Source organism: Arachis ipaensis, chromosome B3, assembly GCF_059453495.1.
Source record: "Arachis ipaensis isolate K30076 ecotype BB chromosome B3, ASM5945349v1, whole genome shotgun sequence".
Classification (NCBI taxonomy): Eukaryota; Viridiplantae; Streptophyta; class Magnoliopsida; order Fabales; family Fabaceae; genus Arachis; species Arachis ipaensis.
The window spans coordinates 23,401,546-23,426,184 of NC_142438.1; the positions used below are offsets into that span (position 1 = coordinate 23,401,546).

The following is a 24,639-nucleotide window of genomic DNA, read 5'->3' on the forward strand; positions in this document are numbered from 1 at the left end:
GCAATCTGTCAATTGTGTGAATTGAATTCGGTGGTTTGGTTGAGAAATTCAACTTTAATAGGATCAAATGGTATAAAAATTTTATGGAAAGGCGAGAAATGATTTGAGTACCCAACTCTCTGTACACTATGTTTAAGTATTAACACGTTATCATTCTCAGATTGACATGACCAAACTCACTCAAATAATACAAATCAAGTCTAGGAGATGATTTTGCTGTCCACGAATCTAATTTCTCCCAGCGATGCCATCATTTAACGAGAGGGGAGAACAAATTTCCTTGCACATTTTTGTATTCTACAAATTCTATCCCGAGTACCTACCCATTTACCTATTCCTACATTACTTGAGCGCATATATATATATATATATATTCAGAATTATCCTACAAACACTATGGTGTCACTTTATTCATGGCATGTTTCTTTAATCACTGGACTCTGATGAGGTTGAATCTGTTCCATTAGGATCCATGTTCTGGTCGGCATTTTCTCCGGCGTCAGTATCTGATTTGTGGCTTATATAATCTTCAACATCAACTTGTCCGTCTTCATCATCATTGTCATCAACGTCCTCATTTTCATCATCATCCACATTATGGTTGCTCCCCTCTACAAAGTTCTCAGATTTTCCACTAAATCCACCCTCATATCCATCATTATTATCATCAATTAGATATTCATACGCATCAACTGTTGACTGATAAATATCATTTTCATAGGCCAATTTTTCTGAGCTGCTAGCACTTCTAGCAGCAGCTTCCACTTCACTTCCATTCATCTTTTCATTGATAAAGATACCAGCTGTATACCCTGTGATATCATCTGGAGTGTCCTTCTCAACACCAGTGACACAGACCTTGACAGCCGGTTTCTGTCTACTTCGAACACTCCGACGAGCACGTACATTTTGTTCTGCATGCCTACATGATCTCCCTTTCCATCCAAGTAAATTTCCTATTCTCATGCTGCTAGAGGTCGTGCTTCTCTTTCTAGAATCATGTCTTGAACTAAGAACCCGTCCTTGTGATCTCCCACTCGCACAAGAATGGCTCCGGCCCTGTCGGGACCTTTGTCCTCTGCTGTAGCTTGCAAGGCCAGCACCAAGACCAACCATGTTTTCAACAGTATGCTTAACCTTATGCATGCTTTGTCCCTGCCGGGATCTTTGTCCCTGTTGGGACGTTTGTCCTCTTTCTTCAATTGCACTATCACGGCAAGATGATTTGGCAGAAGCATATTTTGTCGGAAGCTTCTGAAAGTGACAAGGACTGGCGTAAATTTTTCAACGAGAAAACATAATTTGATCAAAATTCTATTGATGGCATGCCAACCAACTCTAACTCAGAAACTCAAATATGGTTCCTATCGAATAAATATGTCTAAATTCATATAAAAGTTTACTATATTGAATCAGAAATACCCACCATAACAATTCCAATTCTTTTATCCTTTTCAGACTCCATCTTCTGCTGAAAGGTGTAAGAGGTGCATGCATCGAGTTCCATGAGTCTCAGAGCCACCGCAGCTGTTGTGCACGGCACCCATGGAAGTATCCTTTCAGCACCTACAAAATCATTAGTTGGAGGACATCCAGAAGAACTTCTCGAACCCAGCAGCTCAGAGGTAGTTTCATAGTTTGAATCCAAATACTCCCTCTTTATAGCGCTTTCTAATACAGTTAATATCTGAAAGTGTAACACATTATTAACTGGTAAATAACAAGCTTAGAACAAAAGAATACATCACAGATACTCAAGTAGCTTCAGGCTATTAAAAAAGGAGGACAAACTGATTTGGATTAAAAAAAAAAACCCAAATCTTAACACATTAGCAGAAATACTATACTTTGAGATGCTTAACTTACAAATAACTAGACATATACCCTTTTAGTTAGGTCAGAATAACTACACATATACAGATTACTATTTCAGAAGAAAGTGTTAACTTGTATACACCATAAAATTGCAATAGGGAAAATTTAAGAGATTATTGTCCACAATTTTACATTTAAGGCTATGTTATTTCCTCCGGGTACCAGTGTTCAAAACATGGCAAATCTATCAACCATAGTAATCACCTAGATTTCCTCCTGTAATCTTCGAAAAACATTTGGCAGCTACAAATTCAATTATTAACACTTAAACAGTCTTCAAAACCAACCATCAATTTAGCATTAGTTATACTTTTTGTAATGAGAAAGGAAGATCAAGGATTTATCATTGACAATATGATGACAACTATATGACAGGCCAGTATAAAAATGCTTAACAAGTAGCAAAACAAGTTGAAGTTCCAAAGCATGCTCTATCAAAGATATGTTGAAATATAACCTCCAGGAGGTCTTCAGTTGATGAGCAAGCATCCAGTTTTGTACACCATGATTTCCTATAACTGTTGGTCCAAATACCGTGAAAAGCTTCTTCGGGAACTGAAACCTACCACCATGGCTAAATATGATCAGTTGCAGACTTCCAGTGAACAAGAAACAGAAACAAACAATAAGGAAACACATTATCTAAATGCTAAAAATCATTGCCAAACAAAATAAAAGTAGGTCATCACCTCAACAATTGACAATAAGACCTTCAGCAATCTCATTCTCAAAGGAAGATAAGATGAAACATGAAAATAATCAGTGTCAATCTTTGCCTTGCCGTGAGCATTGAGAGTTCTATTGCAGGAAGGGCATTTGATTCTATCAAAGAAATAAACATCATGACATGAATCACACACAGTCAACAGTTTGCTACGCCTCCTCTTCCCAAACTTCAAGGCACATAATATTGACGAATTTAGGCATTCATTTAGCATCCATTTCTCAAAGTCCTGATATCTCAGAAGAGCATCCCTGTTTTCAGCTTCATTTCTTCCAAGCTGAACTGCAAAAGATGTCGAGACCTCTGAAGCATCTGAATTATCGATGCACACAGATGTAGGATGGTGAATATCACTACAATAATTGTTCGTATCCACTTCAAAAGCTTCTGTCTTGAGCCTCTTGACAGTGTCCCCATTCTCCATTCTTGCATCACCATTATGGACATTCCTTCTAATAGATTCCTTGAACGCCATCTCAATACTTTGCAACATCATATGCAAGTGTGACTCCCTGATCCCACGTACATCCAACGAACCCAATAGGGAATCAAATCCCTGTAAGTAAATGGAATACATAAAAGAACCCAACTAGTTCATGACATGGATACAAAAAAATGCACATGCAACAGAAAGAATTAGTTCATGACATCAATGAGAATTAAACTTGATATCTAAATGCTCAAGAAATGAAGACATCAAACAACTTCCAATAAACAACAAACTTCATAACACTGAGGTGATCATTTCCACAAGCAAAACATCAGTAACAGACATCTCTTGGATAAAATACATCAGGCTAGACAGGGTGTGACGACTTAAACAATGAAAAATGCCGCCATATGGCACACAATGCTCACATGGAAATCATATAATGGACATCAATCTCACAGAAGCAATACCTTTTCAGAATCAATCAATTTCCAACAACCATCATGCAACTCCACAAAAATCCTGCCACAACCAGGATCATTTGGAGAAGCAGATGCAATGAACTGCCAGTATCGGTTATGTCTGCGATCCAAGCCAAGAGGCAATGTCCTATACATGTAGGTTTGTTCTGCCAAGTAACCAATGTAAGATTTTATATTTGACCTTGATTTTTCAGGAGCAAATCCAAATTGTTGAAGAGAATAATTATCTTGGTTAGCAGAACTTTGATGGAGCTGGTGGCTAACTTCTAATGAGGAACTCTCAATATGATTTGGATTTTCCAGTAGTTCGTTGATCTGATTGCACCGGCCAAGAGGGGTTAATAAAGCCTCGTCATTCTTGTTATCAACAGAAAGGAATGGCTTCTGTTTGTCCTCAAGTGATGGAAATGCACTATTTGATTCACTCCTGTTGCTGAAATTAGATACAGGATGCATCTTAACAAAGTAGTCCTCTTTGATACGACGTTTACCCAGCTGTGCTTCTGCCCACATCTGCTTCTTTAAAGCATTTGCAGCTTCTAGACGATCCTGAAATATCTGCTCATCAGAAAACCATATATTTTTAAGGCAACCCACAACAATAGAAAATGATTTTAAAATGAGGAATACCTCAAGTGTAACACGAATTAAGTTCCCTTCAATTGCCACATTAACCAAAGCAACGAGAGCATTAAGACGCTCCTCAACACTGAGGTCAGAGTACTCTCCTTCCATCAACCCCTGTACCCACGACTCATCTGGAATGCTTTCATCAATATCCATACCTTCAAGATTAGGATTAGACACATCATTGCTGCAAACAGCAATATCACAAGAGGCACTAATCCCTTTGTGCATATCAATGCCTTCAGAAACAATTGACAGTATATCCTCATCCAGTTTCTCATGGTCATAGCAACCAAGTGTTTGAGAAACCTTACCAGTGTCCTTTCTAATTCTCATTACGGTTTCTGAATTAAATTCTACAGAACTGAAACCCCCATTTTTTATATTAGTTTCAGCTCCTAAATCATCAGTTTCAATATCTTCTGCTACATCACTTTCAGAATCATCTTCTCTTCCCCCCTCTTCTGCTTCACCAGCATCCATATATCCACTTTTGAATATCCTGATTCTTTCCCTGGCAGCTGAAAAAATTGCTTCAGCATCAGACAGATCCTTTCGATATGCAGGACGTACACAATACGTCAAAGGAGCTATCCTTTCAAATAGCTTTGTGTCTCTAGACAATGCAGCAGATATAGAAGCCTCTGGAGTTTTGCTTGTTGTAAGATCACGGAGCCCAGATTTCTAAAGAAAGAACATAGGAATGCCTGAATAATTCAGTTTCAAGAAGAAGACATCCAGGAAAACATAAAAAGAAAATAAAAAATAAAATAAATTGCACAAAACACCTGAATTTTCTCTGCAACTTCCAATATATTGAGGCCATTGCTCCCTTCAACAGAAAGGACGTGAAATGCAGCAAATTTAACAGTTCCAGGAGTCAAGCGATGTCTTGATCTACTTGGCTTAGATAATCCCTTCTCTTGCATGATAGCAACTGCATTTTTTACTGCAGCTCCACTGCGTAGATGAGAGATTATGTCTTTACAATCATGACCCTGCACTTGCAACCCGAAGAAAATAAAGAAAAATACCAGTTTTTAAGAAATGCTTAGAATGTTTTTTGTTCCTAATATGTAATTTTTGGGTTAAATTACTCTGACAGTCCTATAGTTTAACCAAATTTGAAACTAAATCCCTATAATTTAAAAGCTTTTAATTGGGTTCTTATACTGTTTTGAATTTTGTAATTAGGTCATTGCTGCGCAAAAAATGATAAGAGTTAGCAGAATATTCCTCTCCAAATTGAGGCCTTTTTCCAGTATAACACTTTTTAAAACCTTTTACCAAAACGTGACCCTTTTCAAACTAGTGCCCTCGTATTTTTTTGGCACACTGACTCAGAGACGGCCAATCCAAATCTGTATTCCATGTAGAAAGCACCAATCACGAAAGCGCCTCCTATGCAAAAACGCTAAGTGTTTAGCACATTCCGCTATGGATATGCTGAAAGTAAAGGCGCATTCAAGTTGGAAACGCGAGACGAACAAGCACCTCGTGGAATAATAATTTTTTTATACATAATTAATAATTAAAAATAAGTAAATTAATAAATTAATGTTGATAAAAGTAGTGTTACATTTAAATATATTTATCAATTTAACTAAGTTTAATATCATAAATAAATATTGATAAAAAATACAAAAAAAAAAACTATAATACAATATAACGAAATATATATTCTTAGTTAAAGAAAATTGTTACAATAAAATATAGTATTCCAATTAATTATATGATATTTTTTAATATACTCATGATAAAAAAAATATTAGATAATTGATCAGAGTATTATTTTATAATAAAAAAAATTCTAAGATTATGTATTTCACCATTAGGTCTTTTAAAACCTTTTTGTTTTACATTTATTCATAACTTATTTATGGGAGTACTGTATTCCGTGATTAAATTTTTTTTACCCAAATATTTCGTTAAATTATATTTTAGATTAGCTGTGATTAATACTCATACCCATTGTAGCTTCATGTTGCATTTGATTCAATGACAAACAATTAGAAGCTTAGTTCACACGGTGTCAGTCAATCAATATTTTTTTAATTCCTTGTGGAACAAGTTTTAACTTTACGTATTAATGCTACAATGGGGAAGAAAAATGTGGACAATAAAAGGAAAGTTCCAATTAAAGATGAGCCGGCATGGATAAATATACATGATTAGACTTTAGTATAATAAGATTTTGACAATATGATGCTATGCACTGATGCTACACCTGCAGTACATAGCCGGTCCAAAGTTCGGATAAACGAGGAGGATTGTGTTAAGTTTTCGACAGCCAACATAAAAATTTAGTCGAATCTTCATGACATGGATTAAAGACATTATTGCGCTAAACCTAGGTCGTTGCCCGAAAGCAACGCGCTGTATGACCCACGTACAATGTCAAATGAGCAAGAGCTACTGCATCGGTGCTCGGATGTAATGTTAAATGAGCAAGAGTTCCCACGTTTTTGTGAACGGGCGAGGGTAAATAAGCTAGTTCACAAAGGAAAAAGTAAAGGTCAGAGCGACAGAAGGTTGAGATTTTGGACATGGAACATAGGCACTCTAACAGGAAAATTCATGAAGGTGATGGATACCATGACAAAGAGGAAGATTAACATCATGTGCCTATAAGAAACAAAATGGATCAGTGCAAAGACTAGGGACTTGGATACCTCCGGATTCAAACTTTGGTATACAGGAAAAATGAATAATAGGAATGAGGTAGATATTATCGTGGATAAGCAATGAAAGAAGGACATAGTGAATGTCAAGAGGGTGGGTGATCAGATCATCTCTATCAAACTTGTGGTGAATGGGAGTACTTTTTATATGATTAGCGCCTATGCACCGCAAGTGCGTTTGGACGAGCAACACAAGATAAGGTTTTGGGAGGATCTAGAAAGTTTGATCCAAGAAATACCTTCGAGAGATAAAATTTTTTTAGGAGATTTAAATGGTCATGTTGGAAGAGAAGTGACTGTGACTGGATATGGAAATATTCACGGAAGCCATGGTTTTGAGGTGGTCAATACGGAGAATAAAACTATTTTAGACTTTTCCTCAACCTTTGACCTTCTCATCACAAATACATGTTTTAAAAAGAGAGACGGACATCTTATAACTTATAGGAGGAGCATGACAAGCTCTCAATTCGACTTCTTTTTGTGGAGGAGAATTGACCGGAATTTTGCATTAATTGTAAAATTATTCTTGGAGAGAGTTTAACAACACAACATAGGATGCTCGTCATGAATTTTCGCGTTGAGCAAAAGTTGAAGAAAAGACGACCTACGAAGAATCCAAAGACGAGGTGGTGGCGGATGAAAGATGAGGAATAAAGAAGCTTCCTAAGACGGATAGGAAAAGAGGCAAAATGAGAAAAGGATAGAAGCGCAGAGATGTGGAGGGAGATGACAGAAGTTATTAGAAGAACAGTAAAAACAAGTTTTGGTGAATTTAGAGAGATAGGACCAAGAGACAAGGAATCCTGGTGGTGGAATACGAGTGTATAAGAAAAGATCAGGCAAAAAAGGTGTGCTTTAAATAGTTGACTTTGTGCCGTAATATAGATAATTGGAAAAAATATAAGGAGGCTAAGAAAAAGACAAAAGTGGTTGTAAGTGAAGTAAGAACAAGAGCGTATAAGGATCTCTACCAGTCTTTAGGCACGAAGGAACGGGAAAAATTTATAAATAGAAACGAGAGACTTGGTTCAGCTTAAATGCATAAAGAATAAAGATGGAGAGGTTTTGGCTCAAGATGAGAAGATCAATGAAAAGTGGAAGAGCTACTTTTATGAATTAGTTATTGAAGGACAGAAGACTCTTCCGAACCTTGGTCGGTTATGCATGAGGGAAGAAGATCAAAACTTCGACTGCTATCAAAGGATTCGAGACTTCGAGATAAAAGAGACTCTAAAGCGGATAAAAAATGACAGGGCAGTAGGACCGATAATATTTCGATTGAAATTTGGAAGAACCTTGTAGAGAAAGGCATTAGTTCGTTAACCACGCTTTTTAATGAGGTTTTAAGGTCAAAGAAGATATCAGATGACTAGAAAAAGAGCACATTGATACCTATCTACAAGAATAAGGAGGATATACAAAATTGCGCAAATTATAGAAGGAACAAACTCATGAGTTATACCATGAAATTATGAGAAAGGATGACAGAACGAAGGCTGAGACAAGAGACACAGGTAAAAGAGAACCAATTTGGGTTTTGTGCTAGGCAGATCCACCATCGAAGCTACATATCTATTAAGAATGATGATGAAAAAGTATCGTAATAATAAAAGAGATCTACATATGATGTTTATTGAATTAGAAAAAGCATACGATGGGGTATCAATAGAGGTCTTATAGAAGATTTTGGAAAGGAGGAGAATAAGAATCGCATATATTTGTGCAATTAAAGACATGTATAATGGGACTACAACCAGTGTGAAGAGTTAAGATAGTGTGACACACGCATTTCCTATTGGTATAGGATTACACAAGGAATAATTCTTAAGTTCATATCTTTTCACATTAATCCTGAAAGTACGCAGAGAGCATATCCAAAAACGTGTGCTATGGTGTATGCTTTTTGCCAATGATATCGTCCTTATGGGAGAGTGAAGAAAAAACCTAAATAAAAAATTAGATTTACGGAGAGAAGTTCTAGAAATATATGGTCTGCGCATAAGCCATACCAAGACGGAATATATGGAATGTAAGTTCAGCTACCGAAAGAAAAACTCTAATACAGAGGTAAAGATTGGAAAAAAACATCCTACAAAAAGTTAAAAATTTTAAGTATCTTAAGTACATCATACAGGATAATGAAAAGATTGAACATGATGTAGATTATAGAATCGAAGCAGGTTGGTCAAAATGACAGAGTGCGTCTGATTTTATATGTGACAAAAAAATGCATTTAAAACTTAAAGATAAATTCTATCACACTGCTATCAGACCGATTATGTTTTATGGTACAGAATGTTGGACGACCAAAAGGGAACAACAACATAAGTTAAGTGTAGCAGTGATGAAGATGTTAAAATGGATAGAATAAGGAACGAAGATATAAAATAGAGTTGGAGTAGCACCTATTATGGAAAAGATAATAGAATCGTGTCTCACGTGGTTTGAACATGTGACAAGAAGACTGACAGAACACCCAATCAGGATGGTGGATGAAATGAAAGATGGACAAAGAGTGAAAGGCAGAGGAAAACCTAGGAAGATCATCCATGAAGTGGTCAAACGAGATCTACATGTAAACGGTTTCTTTGTAGACATGATATATGATAGAACTCAATGACGTCGTTGTCGTTGTCGATGCTATGCACTGATGCAAGTACAGATCCATTTAGGTACAGATACTAAAGTTTGACATTTTTCGTAGTATATAGTATACATATATGTATGATTTAGTAGTTTGACAACATCTCTATCTCATCCAACTTTGTACTATCCTTCTCTTCTCTCAAGACATTTTTTTTTTTTTACTTTAATTTCTATTTAACCTTAGTTTTAAGGGGGATGAGTGGTCAATGTACTATTCTTGTGCGCATGCCTATCATCCCTCTTTGCATAATTGTGTGCAGAGGAATAATGGCAAAGAAGAAGGCAACTACTCAAGCTAGAAACTATGATTGTTGAACACAGCCAGCCAGTCAAAATAATTAATTAACAGAAAAATATAAATCACCTCATTGTTATCACAAGGATGCACCGATTCACTATGTCTCTGCAATTTTGGGCCAAATCCAGCTGACAAAGCAAACTGCCGCAAAATTTCAGGCCATGTTAATGGATTTAAATGCCGTTGCCAATTTCTTATATCAAAACCCCACACATATGCCTGAGAACAGTAAGTAAAATAAACCTTTTCCACGTTATTAAAACAAACCTTTTCATGTTAAGCAAGGAACAGAGAATGTAAACCTAAATTCTAAAGCTGTTGGAGGAAAAAAAAAATAAAAACTTACCCCTTCAGCTACTTGAGGATGCCCCCCACCATAATTGGCAACATTGTTTTGGTTACCTCCTAATCCAGTGGAGGGAGTTCTTGCAACATCTTCAATATCTTTCATAATAGATCTCAAAAGAGCAATATGAATCTCACCTAACAACCTTGGATCCTGCAATATTAAGAAGAGATAAACCAAATCCATTGCAAGAAATCACAAGCTTAACCAGGTAAGAAATAACTTACATAGTCATGGAAAGCTTGAATAAGTTCATCCAAGGTAAACGACCATATTCCAAGAACATCAGCAAAAGTATTCAAGAACCTCCAAACCTAAAAATGAAGTGATCAGAAAGTTTTAGCATATTTCTTATAAAGAATGCCAAACATACATACATACATATATGAAAAAGAAAATCTAACCATGAGAAGATTTCCTGTTTTCTCCTCAGAGTCTGACCAAGGTTGGATTGAAAATGGTTTTTTCAACTGCACAGACTCGGGTGGGAATGGTGTTTGCCCATCTGAAAACAAATTCCAACAATGGCTCCCTTGAAGATGAGCATTGAATTTTTCAACCATAAGACTCACAGGCTAAACCAAAATGAGAGTCATATTTTAAGCCAAAACAATCAATTAAAATTATGATTTCAAAGTGACGCTCATTTTTTATGTTTAAACACCTAATTGACCATAAAAATATTTAAATTCCTATCCCTCGTACAGTTATAAAGACAAGAAGAATTCGTACAAAAGTTAACCTTGAGGTTTTTGTCATCATCATTATTTCATAACCCCCCCCCCCCCCCTTTTTCCCAAAAAAGAAAAGCCAAAACACAACACACACACACACACACACAAAGTAGACACCACTTCATTTCAGTCAAAATGAAATAGATGTTAACAGATGAGAAAAATTAAAAATACCACAAATCAACTTCAATTTCCAAACAGTGTAATCTTTAGGAAGCAGATAAACACAAGATGCATAATCCCATTGAATATGTCTTCACCTCTATATAACTCGAGATTTTGCATAGTTTCATAATCAAGAGCCAGTATCGAAGGAAGTCTCTTCTTCAATGTAGCTAGTTCCATGAGTTCCAGACGTTCATCTTCAATAAGTCCCATTGATTCTCTGGTCATTCTGCGGGCAAGAGCTCTCTCATAAGCAGCTTTGATCCTTGCTGCCTCTTTCTCCCTGCGTAGTTCTTCCTTCTGTTTCAGTTTCTCAGCCTATAAGAATAACTAAGATTAGCATCACTTATTTTCATTTAACAGATCAGAGTGAATTAGTAGAAAAATCTTACATACTCTTATTGATTCTTTCTGTAAAAGCTTCTCCCTACGCTCCAGATCACGCCTCTGTTCTCTTTGGTACCTCTCCTCCTCTCGCTGTCTTTCACGTAACAACCTTTCTTCTTCTTTCCGCCTTTCACGGTTATTCCTCTCCATCTCTTTCTTTATTTGCTCTTCCCTCTTAATGTATGGCATGACAGTATTAGCTATATCATAAAATAAATTTATATCAAAGGGAGAAAAGTTGAGAGTGACTCAAACCTTTCGCCTTAGAATATCCTGTTTTTCAATCTCTTTTCTAACTCTTTTCTCATGAGCTTCAAGTTCACGTCGTATTCTAGCTTCTTCATTCTGCAAGCAAAGATGAGTCAGCAAGCACTAAGCAACCATTCTATGGAAATAAACATGGTGTTGCAGGTCTATATACCATTCGCTTCCTCTGAAGCCTTGAAGGTTCCTCCTCATGGATAACCGTGTTGTCAGATGGCACTAGTGCAGTGTCGGTCAGAGTTATTGGGTGAACCCCACTATGAGTAACAACTGTTACATCAACAAATGTGTTCTTTCGTGGAATACCCTCAATCTGTCCAGAAGCAGAAGGCAAAACATGATTCTGCCTGACATGCTGAGACAAATGATTCAAAGCAGGCATCTGATCTTGAACTCCATATCCATATGGTGTAGATTCATTCCCACCAAGCAAAGATTTCTGGCTAGGTAGTAAAGTCCTGGAATGTGAAATGCCATCAGGAGAACTGTAATGGATAGTGGGGGCAACTCTGTCAAATGTCTCATTTCTAACAGTTAGCTGCTCTGGAATAAATTGATACTCGTGGAGAGTCCTTGGAATGCCCTGAAATCGAACATTTCATCCAAGAGATAAAACATAAAAGTGCATATAAGCAGCTTATTACCCCCTAACACCCCCCCCCCCCTTCTCGCCTTAAGATAAGTCAAGCATGTATACTTGGTGACTGTTATTTGTTAACTTGTTTGGAAACTACAAGTCAAGTGAATTTGGGTAAACTAGGATAAACTTAGGTAGGCTAAGGTACTATTATGACTTGTGAATTAACAAATTTAGTCAAAATTAGGTCGCTTATTAACCAAAATACAGTATCTTACAAAAAAGCACTTTTATTTAGAACTCGCTAAATTTATGATAACAGTTTTAACATATTTAAGCATTGATCTGTTACTTTTTTTTCTGGAATTTAAATTTAATTTAGGATTTATGATTTGTGTTTGCCTCAATATGATGTTGCAAGACAAGTTCTGAATTGTCTTTAAATTACTATGAATAAATATATTATAATTAGATATTATATTATATTTTCAATGTTATTCAAAAAAAAAACGTAAACCCTTATAAGTTTACAAGTCATGTTTAGACTTCTGACAAGTTTACCGACCTTGTTTATGACAAATGAAAAGAATAACAAAGGAAGGAACAGATATAAAGTATATGAATATTTTAAGGTTAAAATAGTAAAAACACTTTCCTCACACACATTTAAATCTGAGCATAAAGGAAATAAATAATGGAAAAAAGAAAAGAAATAAAACCTTGTTTCGTTGATCATAAATTTTTGCCTCGAAAGGGCTTCCAGAATGCCTATGCTGTCCCAGTGTCACTTCCTCTGGAATAATATAAGAAATTGGTGAGGGATCAAAGCTTTAGCGCTTAGAGGAGCATAAAGCCATCCCAAATGAAACAAGCGAAACTTCTCTCGTGCATAACTTTAAGAACAATATGATTGAATAACCCTTTCATAATCACTCCTTAAAATTTTTCAAATATCAGAAGTGTGATTATTGACCTTGAAAGCTGTCTTTTGAGTGTAAAAAATACTTACAACGAAAGAAAAAAATTTCAAAGTACCAACTTTCAAAATGGAGATACATGTTTAAAAGCCTATAAATAGATCTCATTCGCTTCACATATTAACTACCAAATATCCCACAATTTAAATGGATAATTACCTAATCAAATCTAGACAAAGACCGGGTTCATTTAAGAAAAACTCATACAAATTTAAATTACCCTAACGTGAGGCACATTTAATGTTAAAATGTATTTATGCTAGGATACTTGACTAAGGCATTCCCACAGGCATTGCTAATTTAAAAAGTTTAGACATACATAAGTTGGTTCTAGCATATTCTCATATGCTTAATTATTAGCACATTGCTATGTTTGTTCTACTAAATAAGCAATGAAAATTATCCCATGCAAATGCACAAAAGCATTTGTATAAGAGCTGTACTTATTAGATACACATTTATAAGACACAAAAGTAACTAATCCATTGAGGCCATATGCACTCCATATTATTGGAACTTGGACATGCTAAATCTCTAATATTGTTGGAACTTGGAAACACTGCTACTTATTAAAGATTTTTTTCTCTTTATAAAAGAAGAATTTCATTAAGACAGAGAGAAAAAATAATACAAGATAGAGAATAAGAGGTCCTCTATACATGAGCAGAAAAAACAATAAAAGAGTAATCTATGAAGCATAGGATAGCTTTCCAATCTCTCTAGATTCACTCTAGAACATCTATTGATCTAATCATCTAGCACTACAGTAGAAATGCCATTATTATAAGTCTTCTACTCCCCATCTCTCAATTGTATTCATACCCATCTATGCCAAAAGCATGGATTACAGATCATTTTTCTCATTAAAATAAAATGGCATCACCTTTCCGTTCCCACCCCTTTGCTATGTTTGTCCTACAGATGTTAATTGCAACAGCCACTTTAGTAGTATTGCTAATGATTTTAGGTTGAAAAAACAAGTTTACCTATTGGGGCACCAAATGCCCCTGGGGGCAAGGAATCAAATTCCATTCCCAGAATTGGTCCATCCTCTCTTAATGGCTGACCCAACTGTCTCTCCACAAATGTAATTGCTCGCAGCACCTCGATGGCCTGATGTGGTTCATAGTAACTATTGTTCTCCATTGTTGGCAATCCAGCTCCTCTTCCAGTAAAGGAAATCGAAGGATTTGGAACAACTCGCCTCGGATCCGAATATCCAAATGGCTTCAACCCAGAAGCTAAACCACAATCATGCATGGCATCAGCCACTGCCATTTGCTCAAGACCCTCTCCTTCGGGCACTGAATCCGGTGCCACAGGCGGGTGATCATTTCGGGGCTTCTTCGCTGTTGGTGCTGATTTCCTATCCTTCAGCCTCCGGTGACAAAACCACATTTGCAGTTGACGATCAGACAGACCCAGCTTCGCAGATAACTCAGCTCGCACTGCTTCTGAAGGGTAAGCCTCCCCTGAACCAAAGAAATGCACAATCATCACAGCCCAAAGTTTCACATTTCAACACAAAATTCACTTCACAATCCACCAAAACTATGGGAAAAACCAAAACGCAAAAGGGGTACAACAAAATTATTCAAAAATGGCTAAAAGCTTCCCTTACCAACATAAGTTTTCTCCAGAACTTCCAACTGAAAAGCAGTCTTCATTCTGCGCTTGATCTTGTTCTCAACCTCCGCTGGCTTCTCCTTCCTCTTCTCTTCTTCTGAACCACCACCCTCCATACCCAAAGATCAAAGTTCCACTTGCACGAATACCCAGACCCAGAAACAAAGAACCACAGAAAGCCCCCAAAATAAAAAAGAACCAAAACAAAATCGACACTCAGAATCACACAAGAAACCAAAAACACAGATGAAAATCAAGAAGGGAAAGAAACCCAGATTTTTTTTCATCCAAGAATCTGAGCCAAAAGGAGTGGTTGGGAACACGAATTCAGAGTTTCTCTCTCTAGCATTCAGCTACTCTCTCTAGCATTCAGCTACTCTCTCTCTCTCTACGGGAATCGTTGAAGTTCACTCTTCTGAGAAGGTGCGTGATTGTGATGCGTGGTTAGATTTTGGGAATAACGAAAGAACGATAATAATAATTAATGCAAATAGTTGAATATTCAAGACTAAACCAATTATGGTGGGAAATGAAGCAGCATTAGAAGAAGAAAATTTGCTAAACTATACAACTCATACGAAAAATTGAGAAGTTGATTTTGTTTAAAATATGATGATCTCTGATTAAAAAAGAAGAAACCACGAGCAGTAATGCTGCCCCAGTCCCCAATCACAGCCATGAAATTGTTTTTTTGTTGTTCGTTTTTTCGAAATTTTATAAGCTTTTGTATATACCGTAATGTGTTCGATAAAATGCTCCACAGAGAGTAAAGAGAAATGAAATTCTAGAAAAAAGTAAATTCAGATTTAATGCGTGTTGAGAGAGCGAGAGGAATTGTTGTGGATATATGACTTGACTGACTTCTTTTTCTTTTCCGAGTATGATCGTGGTTTTCGTGTGTTTCTCTCTCTAAATCTTTTGAGGGTTTCTCTCTCTAACTTTTTTCTTGTGTTTTTCTTTTGGGGTTGGAATGGGGTGCTCCAATTCCAAATCCTTAGATCTTAACCATTTCGTTCGTTTCAAACTTTCAACGGTTTGTGGCTTTGTGCGACTGGAGTTTCGTTTTATCGTTTTGCATTGAACAAAAGAGATAGGGCCATAGCCCATAGGGGTGTGGTTTCGTACTCAGTTTTCACCTCTACCATGAACACTACCCCTTTCCGCGCGTGTATTATACGCTCATTTGTTACCGTGGTAAAAACTAAAAAGTGTCCAGAAAAACTGAGTATTAATTAATAAATTTTTCAAATAAAATTTAATTGGATTTTAAAAAATAACTTAGAATTTTAAAGTTGTATTTGGTTTAAACAAAGCTTCTTAATGTAAAAATACATTTTCAATTTTCTTAAAAAAATATTTTTGTTTAGTTATTTATTTTTCAATTTTAAGTATTTTTATTTTTTAAAAATTAAATAAATTGACAAATTCAAATCATAACATTTTAAATTTTAATTGATATTTTGATCTCATATTTAGTATAAATTATATTGAGTTTAAATTAATTAGTGTTTGTTTTTAAATCATAATTTTAAATAATATTAAATAATTAATTATTAACATAATTTTAAATTTTAAAATTAATCAAATTATATTAAACTAAGTTTGTTAAGTTTTTAAATATAATTTGCTAACCATACGAATTTTTACCATTAATATAAATACATATTAAAACTAATATCATAAATGTTTAAAAGAAATAACATATATAATTAGGTGGAATCCATCTAATTTTGACCAAAATCATAAGAGGTTCACCTTAATTTTTATCCTTCCAAAAAAAAATTTATTTTAGTATTTAATTTTGTTTTAATTTATTTTAAGAAAAATATTTTTTTTTATTTAAAAAATTTTCCTAAGCTTGTGGCATACATGCATTTTATATATTTTAAAAATCCAATACTCAATTTCAATTCCATAAACAAATACATCCTAAATATTTACTTATTTACATTACCCTCATTCTTTTTTCCCACTCTTCACCATATTTTTTTATTTAAAACTTTGCAAATTAAAGGTGCTAAAATAACATAACAACCATAAGACTAATTTACTAATAATGTTCCAAAAACTTATAATTAGTGAGCTTATGGTGTCAATGATCCATATTTTAATAGGAGAAGTGTTAGAGACCAACAAGTTTTGTGATTTGTAGCTATTAATTAGTTATTATTAAAGTTTTTAATAGTGTAAAATTTTATTAATAGTGTAAAATTACTCACTTTTTTTTACTGATTAAATATTGATCAAATTTTAATAAAAGTGCCGACTCTAAACTTTTTCTTTTAAAAATAAGTAGCTAATAACAGTTACTATTTTGTATACTTACATATAATAGTATTATTTAATCTAGGATTATATTAGATATACACAAAAAAATTAAACAGCAAATTAATTATTTATATAAAATATATATTAAAAATAAGATAAATAATACAAATATTTATACATAAACATTATGACTGATTTTTCTCTTGGGTGTAACATTTTTGCTCAAATCTAACATGACGACTATTCACGCGAGAGAGGGAAGCCAATCCCATGTCTTTGGGTAGGAAATGCAACAAATAAAAGACTGCACACAAATCCAATTCCCATGGGCAATGATGCTAGAATATCCTTCACTTCTTCCGAAGGGTTTGGAAAAAAACAACCCACAATGTTTTTATCAAACAGTGCAACCGCCACAAAAACCAAAATGGAAGAGAATGCATGGAAGAAATCAATGAACCTAAGTCTATACTTATATGCCTCTTCAACTGGGAGCTTGATAGACTCTCCATCCATAACCCATAACCCGTTTAGCGACGCCACGCCGTATCGAACCTTTCCCCTTTCGTCCCGGAAACTATCCGTGAAGGACAACAGAAAACATGAAATGCTGCAACAGGTTAAGAGACCTATGGTCATGAATTTGCTAGTTACGGTGTGGCATTCGCCTTGGTGTGTGAAAGCTGGTGCTAGCATTTGGAATATGAGCACGGTTCCTGTTGGAAGAAGATTTGCAAGATATGCTGATCCTTTGAGTGCTCTTCTCATGGTCTTTATTGTTGCTGTTTTTGATGGTTTTTGAGGTTGTGTTGGTGCATTTTCTAGTAAGGGTTGAGTATCTACACCAATATCCATGAATCTAGAAATGTATATTCAGAACAAAGCTTTGAATATGAGCTTCCGACTTTAGAATTTAGGGTTTAGGATGAGTTTTTCTCGAACTTTTTGATGTTTTTTCGAAATTTGTATGCACTTGTTTTGTTTTTTTGAATTGATATATATTTCATCTTTATATATAAAAAGCGAAAACAAAATGTGCGTATGTTGCAAACAGAAAAAAATTGAGTTCAATATTGTTTTTGGGAGTTGAGGATAATATTGTATATATTTCTTTTTACAAGCCATCTTTGGTATTAGAAGCTCGTTACCTCAACCAATTCGTTTGAACCGCATCAATTCTTTAATAACGATTATGGAAGTGAAAGTTATAAAGCTATTTATGGTAAAAAAAATATGTTACATGCTCTGTGTAAATGAAAGAAAAAGGTTACATGTGGTAAACAAAAAATTAATATATTTGTACTTTTATTAAGATACATTAAAAGTTATTTATTATTTATTTTATGTTAGGCAAGCTAAATTAGATTTAAAAAATGTTTAGAATGACATACTATTTCTAGTTGTCATTTTTTTTCACATTATTAATGTAATTTCTACCTACAACTTTGAAGTATATATACCATATGAATCATCTTCAAGTGTTTTTCTTTCTTGGTAGAGGTGGAAACAGGACATATCAAGCTTTATTTTTAACGGATAAGACTTGACCTACACTCTTGTTTGTTATAGGCTATTTTATAAAGTATTAAGATTAACTTATTGTTAAGTCTCGTGTGGTCTAAAACCTCTTAGAGTTCCTAGAATTTTAAAAATAATAAATAAAAAGTCTAAAAAAAGAACACTTCAACTTATAAGAAATTTCTGCAACAATAAATAATTAAAAGTGCCAAGAGAAAATATACAAGTAAAATTAAAAAAAAAAAAAGGAGTAGTATATAGTTGTAGCTTTCCTTAAACTTCTTGATGGTCAACCGGTCAAAATATATATATATATATATATATATATATATATATATATATGAGTTAAGCCCCACTTTGGTCTTTGAGATTGGCGAGTTGCACTGAATTAGTCTTTAATATCCCAATTGCACTAAATTAGTCCCCCAGATTCGAAAAAATGCACTACATTAGTCCTTCTTCCAATTTCCGTCACCGGAGCATTGACGCCGTCAGTTACGTGGCCAGTTCTTGCCATGCTGGACAGAATGAGACGAGGTCGTTTCTAATTTGGCGCTAAACACCCCTTTGAACGACGTCATTTGTATGTGATGAGAAATAAAACACTAGGCACCACTTTTTTGTTTCTACTTTTCGTCTTCTACTTCTCCATCAGTGCAGAGAAAAAAAGGTTTCTCTTCCATGAGTGACCCAAAGTAGCAACAGGTGGCTGCAATAGGATTTCTCGAGACCATTGGAACACGACGTTCGCTGTGCAGTTGTCGGAAGAGTATGTTTGCCACTACAGGGATCTTCTGTGTCGTCACTGAGGTTAGTGAGGATGAATCTTTTTTTTCAAATTTAATGGAATGATGTGATATGTGTTGATCATGGTTAAGTGTTTTGTATATTGTTAGTTCACAAGTTTTAAAGCTGATTTTGTGTTAGGGTTTTGTTTTGATGTTTTGTGGGACTGTGTTTAGGGATTTCTTTTTATGCTCTGTTCCAATAGTGGAAGAATCAGCACCCATCGAAGACAATAAGCCCCACTGCCTTGGCTGATAACACTTCACCACCCAACATCACAGAACCAACAAATCCTGATGAAGCTGTCTACGACAAAGAGAGACCAGGAGTTACAGTAAGATATCACTTCAATTCATCTCTACTATTGGAAAAAAAGAAGGTTAATTGTGGTTGTAGTGTGATGGTTTCGATTTCAAATTGTTGAGATTTTCAGTGGCCAAAGCAATTGAATGCCCCACTTGAGGTTGTTGATCCTTAAATTGCTGATATAATTGAGCTCGAAAAAGCTAGGCAATGAAAGGTAATTTATTTACATATATGTTGTTAGTCATGAGACTCTTCATTTATGCAGCTACAATTGTTGCGTGCAATGTGATTGCAGAGACCATGGAACAACAAACTTATTTCTGTTTTAATCGTGGTTCTGTTCAAAATTACCGCACCTAGAGAGAACATTACATAAGGATTGGAACTCATTTTTTTCTTTTTTCAGTAGCTTGTACTTATTAGAATGACTTATCTAAATATCACTTTTCTGGGGGTGAAGGGGCTTGAATTGATACCATCAGAGAATTTCACTTCAGTCTCTGTAATGCAAGCTGTTGGCTCAGTCATGACTAACAAGTACAACGAAGGATATCCTGGTGCAAGATATTATGGTGGAAATGAGTATGTCACTCACTTTTCTTCTTTGTGTTTGTTCACCTCTCGATAATTCAACACAATAATATATAGTGGCTAGCATTTTGGATTTTATTATTGGACTCCTGCTTCTAGTCCAATTAAAAAATTGTTGCCTTTCTTCCGCAAGGTACATTGATATGGCAGTAAGACTATGTCAGAAGCGTGCCCTCGAGACATTTAGGTTGGATCCAACTAAATGGGGAGGTAACTGCACAATAACTATATTGGTATACCCTTTTATTTGGCTTTGTTGATTGCACATTATTTCATCTTGTTGGTCATTGGCATGTTGTTCTAATTGTTCTAAGCTTGCAGGTGGACATGATCTATTCTTTGTGATTACATTTTTTTTTATTTTTTTCCTCTTTCTTCTACCACTTGAGGCACACGAGTTTTTGTTCAGAATTCAGAAGTAACATTTAGGTTGAATTCTCTTGTAGACTTTTTGCTGGTTAAATTTCAAAATGAATGCTCATAAGCTTTTTTGATATTCAGTAGATTATTTTAAAATATTTAGGTGTCAATTTTTCTCATATGTTATTACCCATAAACTGCAGTGAACGTTCAGCCTCTATCTGGGTCTCCTTCAAATTTTCAAGTTTATACTGCATTGCTAAAACCTCATGACAGAATCATGGCACTTGATCTTCCTCATGGTGGACATCTTTCTCATGAATACCAGGTATTTTCAATTTCCATCATCCACCATTTCCTGTGATAATGAAATCTATCAAGTTCATGGGTTATTGGTAATTTCTTTTGGTAATTTCTTCAAGGATTAGATAGAAATCACTTTGTAGTTATTCATAAAAATTTAATGCTTTTATTACATATCTATTTATGTATAATTCTTATTAGTTGAGACTTTGTTGGGGTTAGCCTCTGTTGTGGACCACCGGAGAATAGGACGGCAGCCACACCCACACTACTTTGGAACACTCGATGCTCTACTGGTTCCTCTGGAGATTCTTTTGTTTGACCGCAGGGAACTCTGGCTCCCACTTGCACTCATGATCCTAAACCCAAAAAGCTGCACAGTAAGGAAGAAGACGAAGAACCAGGAAAAGTGGGTAGAAGAAGAAGAGGAAGAAATTAGGGCAGAAATCTTAGTTATAAAAGGGGACAAGGAATAAATTGGAGCTAATCAAATTTATTGCTATGTCATCTAACCGTTGCTGGGTCCAACATAGCAAGAACTGGCCACGTCACTGACGGTATAAGTGCTCCGGTGACGAAAATTAGAAGAAGGACTAACATGGTGCATTTTTCCGAATCTGGAGGACTAATTTAGTGCAATTGGGATCTCGATTATCCAAAGACCAAAGTGGAGCTTTTATATATATATATATATCCCAAGCCGATTATCCAAATATTATAAAAAAAAAAAACACATTTATTTTGTAATATATAAATGGTTGAGAATTGATCTTAATATTCTTAAGAATAAATTAAAAATATGTTTCATCATTATACATATTCTTGGAATACGTTCTTAATTTCTAAAATACTATTTGCTAATTGCTATAGTCTTTAATAGTGAATTTTAATTCATATATTTTTTATAATTAAAATTAATAATTAAAATTACTGAAATATTGATAATTATTTTAAAATACTTAAAATTCTTCTTAAAAAAAAAAAAACCTGCATGTGCAAGCATTTCCTCTTTATGATGCTTTTGGTGAGTAAGCACCAGCTCCTGCATGCTACATTATTCAATTCTTTCCAGTTGTTGAAGTTTTATTATTTACACTTTGCACTAATGTGTTTATTATGACTTGAGTGTCTTCTTTTTTAAGAGTTAAATGTCTCTAATATTACCATTTATTATTCTAAAAAAAGATACTGTATACTTATGAAGTACGGATATTTTGTTGAGTTATTATATTTATGTGTCGGATACATTTTGGACACGACACTTATTGACATTCGTTCGATACACGTGTTTGTCGTATTCAATTATATTTTAATAAAAAATAAAAAAAATTTCAGACACACTTAAACACACCTAAATGCTATCACATATATCAGCGTGTCTAGCCTTATTCTTAACATGTATTCTCAAAATGAGTTTAAAAATAATATATATTATTATTTATTAAATAAAAAATATTTTAAATATTTTTATATAATTAAAAAAAGATATTAAAAATGGTTAAAAAATTATTTTATATTTTAATACCAATAAAATATCAAAAATTCATTGTAATTTATCTAAAATATATATATATATATATATATATATATATATATATATATATATATATATAGTGTCCCTGAGTGTTATAAAATTTTAAAATTTGTGTGTCTACATATCCCGTATTATGTTGTGTCCTGTGTCTGTATTAGTGTTCGTACATTATAGCTGAATACTATTATTTATTGTATTTTTCTAATTTTTAAACTGATAAATCAACTTAAATATTTTAATTTTTTAAGTCAAATATTTTAATTATTTCTTTTAAATATAAATCTTTTGAAGTGAAATCCAATGTTGGACAATAAAATGGAGAATTATATATTTCACCACTAGATTGATAAAATAAAAATGAATTTTACTTTTAACTTTTTTTTTTACCAAAAGATAAAAGTTCTTTGAAATCCTCAATTTTAAAGAATCATTTTTCCTAATTTTTAACGTTATTAAAAATTTAAAAGGCTAAAAATCAAAACCTATAAAAATATGCAAACAAATAACAAAAAATACAGTGAGAGTACGTACTCTTTAAAAAATGCTCTGCTGAGATTTTTTGTGCTTTGGTAGGATTCTGTGATTATGCTAGAATTTGTTGTGATTCTTAAATTTTTCTTCAATCAGTAAGTCATAAGCACAAATCATTGTGAGGATCTTTCCTTTGACTCTTCTATCTTCTTCTACACAAATTCTACATGGCAGCAAGGGAGGTACGTGGAACGCAAAATCCTAATTCTCCAGGAGAAGAAGTGGAAGAGATTGTGAACCTTGAAGTGGAAGATGTGAGGGAAGGGATTGAAACTTGTGCAAAAAGTTTGATAGGGAGATTAATGGCGGATAAGGGATTTAGTAGTGGTACAATGGAGGGTGCTTTTACTGCAATTTGGAATTATCCAGAGGGATTCCGAGTTAAATCATACGGAGAGAATATTTTTCAATTTTTCTTTAATAAAAAAGCTGATGTTATCCGGGTGGAAAGGGGTCTCCATGGTTGTTCCAATTTATGATACATTTAAAACGGTGGAGTCCTAATATAAAGGTGGAAGAAGAGGACTATACAAGAATTTCAGTATGGATTCAAATGTGGGGAATGCCAGAATTTTGCAAAACCAGAACAGCAGCAATGAGGATAGGGTAGAGATTGGGGGAGGTGGTGGAGGTGGATTCCTTCTTGATGAGAGGGAAGGAGGATAGGACTATGAAAGTGAGAGTCAACTTAGATGTAACCAGAACTCTTCGACAGTCAATTAAGGTATCAAGTCCTGACAAAATTATGTTTAAAATCATGCTGAAGTACGAGAAAATTGGGATTTACTATGGCTTCTGTGGACACATTGGACATGAAACTAAAAACTGTGCTAATTATTTGGAGATCTCAGAAATAAACCAGGAAGTGGAAGAAAGATGGAATAAGGAGTTAAAGGCAGATCAACTTGGCTGGAGAATTGATGAAACTAAGGAGAATGCCTACCCTAATCATAGAAGAAAGGAAGTCAGGTCAATTCACCCAGATAGTAAGCCTACACCAGTGAGCCTATTGAAGAGTTTTTCTCAACTATCACTATCTAACCCAAAATATACTCCTTTCTCTCACAATAACATAGCCCTAAAAGAACACACAAATCCACCACCTATACACAATTTCTATAACACCACAAAGCAGAATCATAACATGGAAAACCTACCACTACTATCTGGTACTGAAGCTAACCAGAGCCTAGGAGGAATTGAGGGAAAGCTGAATATAGGAGGAATAGGAGGCTTTCAATTGGGAACCAATGATGAAAGTTCAAAAAGGTGCAAGAAGAAACAAAAAATCAAACAGCTAGCAAGAAGAACGGAGGTGAGGGATTCTATTAAACCAATCATTGGAGTAAAAAGGAGCTCTGAGCAAAGAGAAAAGGAGACAGACCATGAAAGAACTGGTTATGCAATTGAGGTTTCTAAAGGGCTACAGGGTGCCATCCCAAAAGCGGCACCCCAAGGGCCATGAAGATGCTCATGTGAAATTATCGGAGTTTGGGAAAACTCCTGACAGTTCACAACATCAAAGGGATTAAGAATTTCCATTCTCCAGAGGTGTTGTTTTTGTGTGAAACTAAACAACAACCCTCTTATGTTGAAAGGC

The 24,639-nt window shown here is 34.7% G+C and overlaps 2 protein-coding genes and 1 pseudogene across 5 annotated transcripts; 1 reads left to right on the plus strand and 2 right to left on the minus strand.

Moving 5' to 3' along the window:
* Nucleotides 1-79: 79 nt before the first annotated feature.
* LOC107629818 (homeobox-DDT domain protein RLT2) lies at nucleotides 80-15,879 on the minus strand. 4 transcript variants are annotated; one of them, XM_016332714.3, is made up of 18 exons: nucleotides 14,838-15,879; nucleotides 14,203-14,688; nucleotides 12,959-13,032; nucleotides 11,820-12,245; nucleotides 11,654-11,743; nucleotides 11,408-11,572; nucleotides 11,107-11,329; nucleotides 10,517-10,617; nucleotides 10,340-10,426; nucleotides 10,113-10,265; nucleotides 9,833-9,985; nucleotides 4,927-5,136; nucleotides 4,142-4,822; nucleotides 3,500-4,060; nucleotides 2,565-3,155; nucleotides 2,333-2,437; nucleotides 1,427-1,687; nucleotides 80-1,254 (listed from the first exon to the last, which is right to left on the minus strand). In XM_016332714.3, the coding sequence occupies exons 1-18, from the start codon at nucleotides 14,956-14,958 to the stop codon at nucleotides 427-429; spliced, it is 5,316 nt and encodes a 1,771-aa protein (XP_016188200.1). In that variant the 5' UTR covers nucleotides 14,959-15,879; the 3' UTR covers nucleotides 80-426. The 4 variants fall into 4 exon arrangements, with proteins under 4 accessions (XP_016188200.1, XP_020974101.1, XP_020974100.1 ...); XM_021118442.2 differs by having other exon boundaries at nucleotides 9,833-9,907; nucleotides 10,517-10,644; XM_021118441.2 differs by having other exon boundaries at nucleotides 10,517-10,644.
* Nucleotides 15,880-17,350: 1,471 nt separating this feature from the next.
* LOC107632605 (protein DMP7-like) lies at nucleotides 17,351-17,965 on the minus strand. Its single transcript, XM_016336272.3, has one exon. It carries the CDS (start codon nucleotides 17,963-17,965, stop codon nucleotides 17,351-17,353), a length of 615 nt encoding a protein of 204 aa, XP_016191758.1.
* Nucleotides 17,966-19,399: 1,434 nt separating this feature from the next.
* Nucleotides 19,400-21,099, plus strand: LOC107632604 (serine hydroxymethyltransferase, mitochondrial-like; annotated as a pseudogene).
* The last annotated feature ends 3,540 nt before the right edge of the window (nucleotides 21,100-24,639 follow it).

Bases quoted from the DNA above. Each gene is read 5' to 3' on its own strand.
- LOC107632605 (XM_016336272.3), bottom strand. From the start codon at position 17,965: ATGGATATTGGTGTAGATACTCAACCCTTACTAGAAAATGCACCAACA.
- LOC107629818 (XM_021118441.2), bottom strand. From the start codon at position 14,958: ATGGAGGGTGGTGGTTCAGAAGAAGAGAAGAGGAAGGAGAAGCCAGCG. The intron at 11,744-11,819 runs GTATATAGACCT...CTTTGCTTGCAG, and splicing joins GGCTTCAGAGGAAGCGAATG to AATGAAGAAGCTAGAATACG. The intron at 11,573-11,653 runs GTTTGAGTCACT...CCATACATTAAG, and splicing joins AGGATATTCTAAGGCGAAAG to AGGGAAGAGCAAATAAAGAA.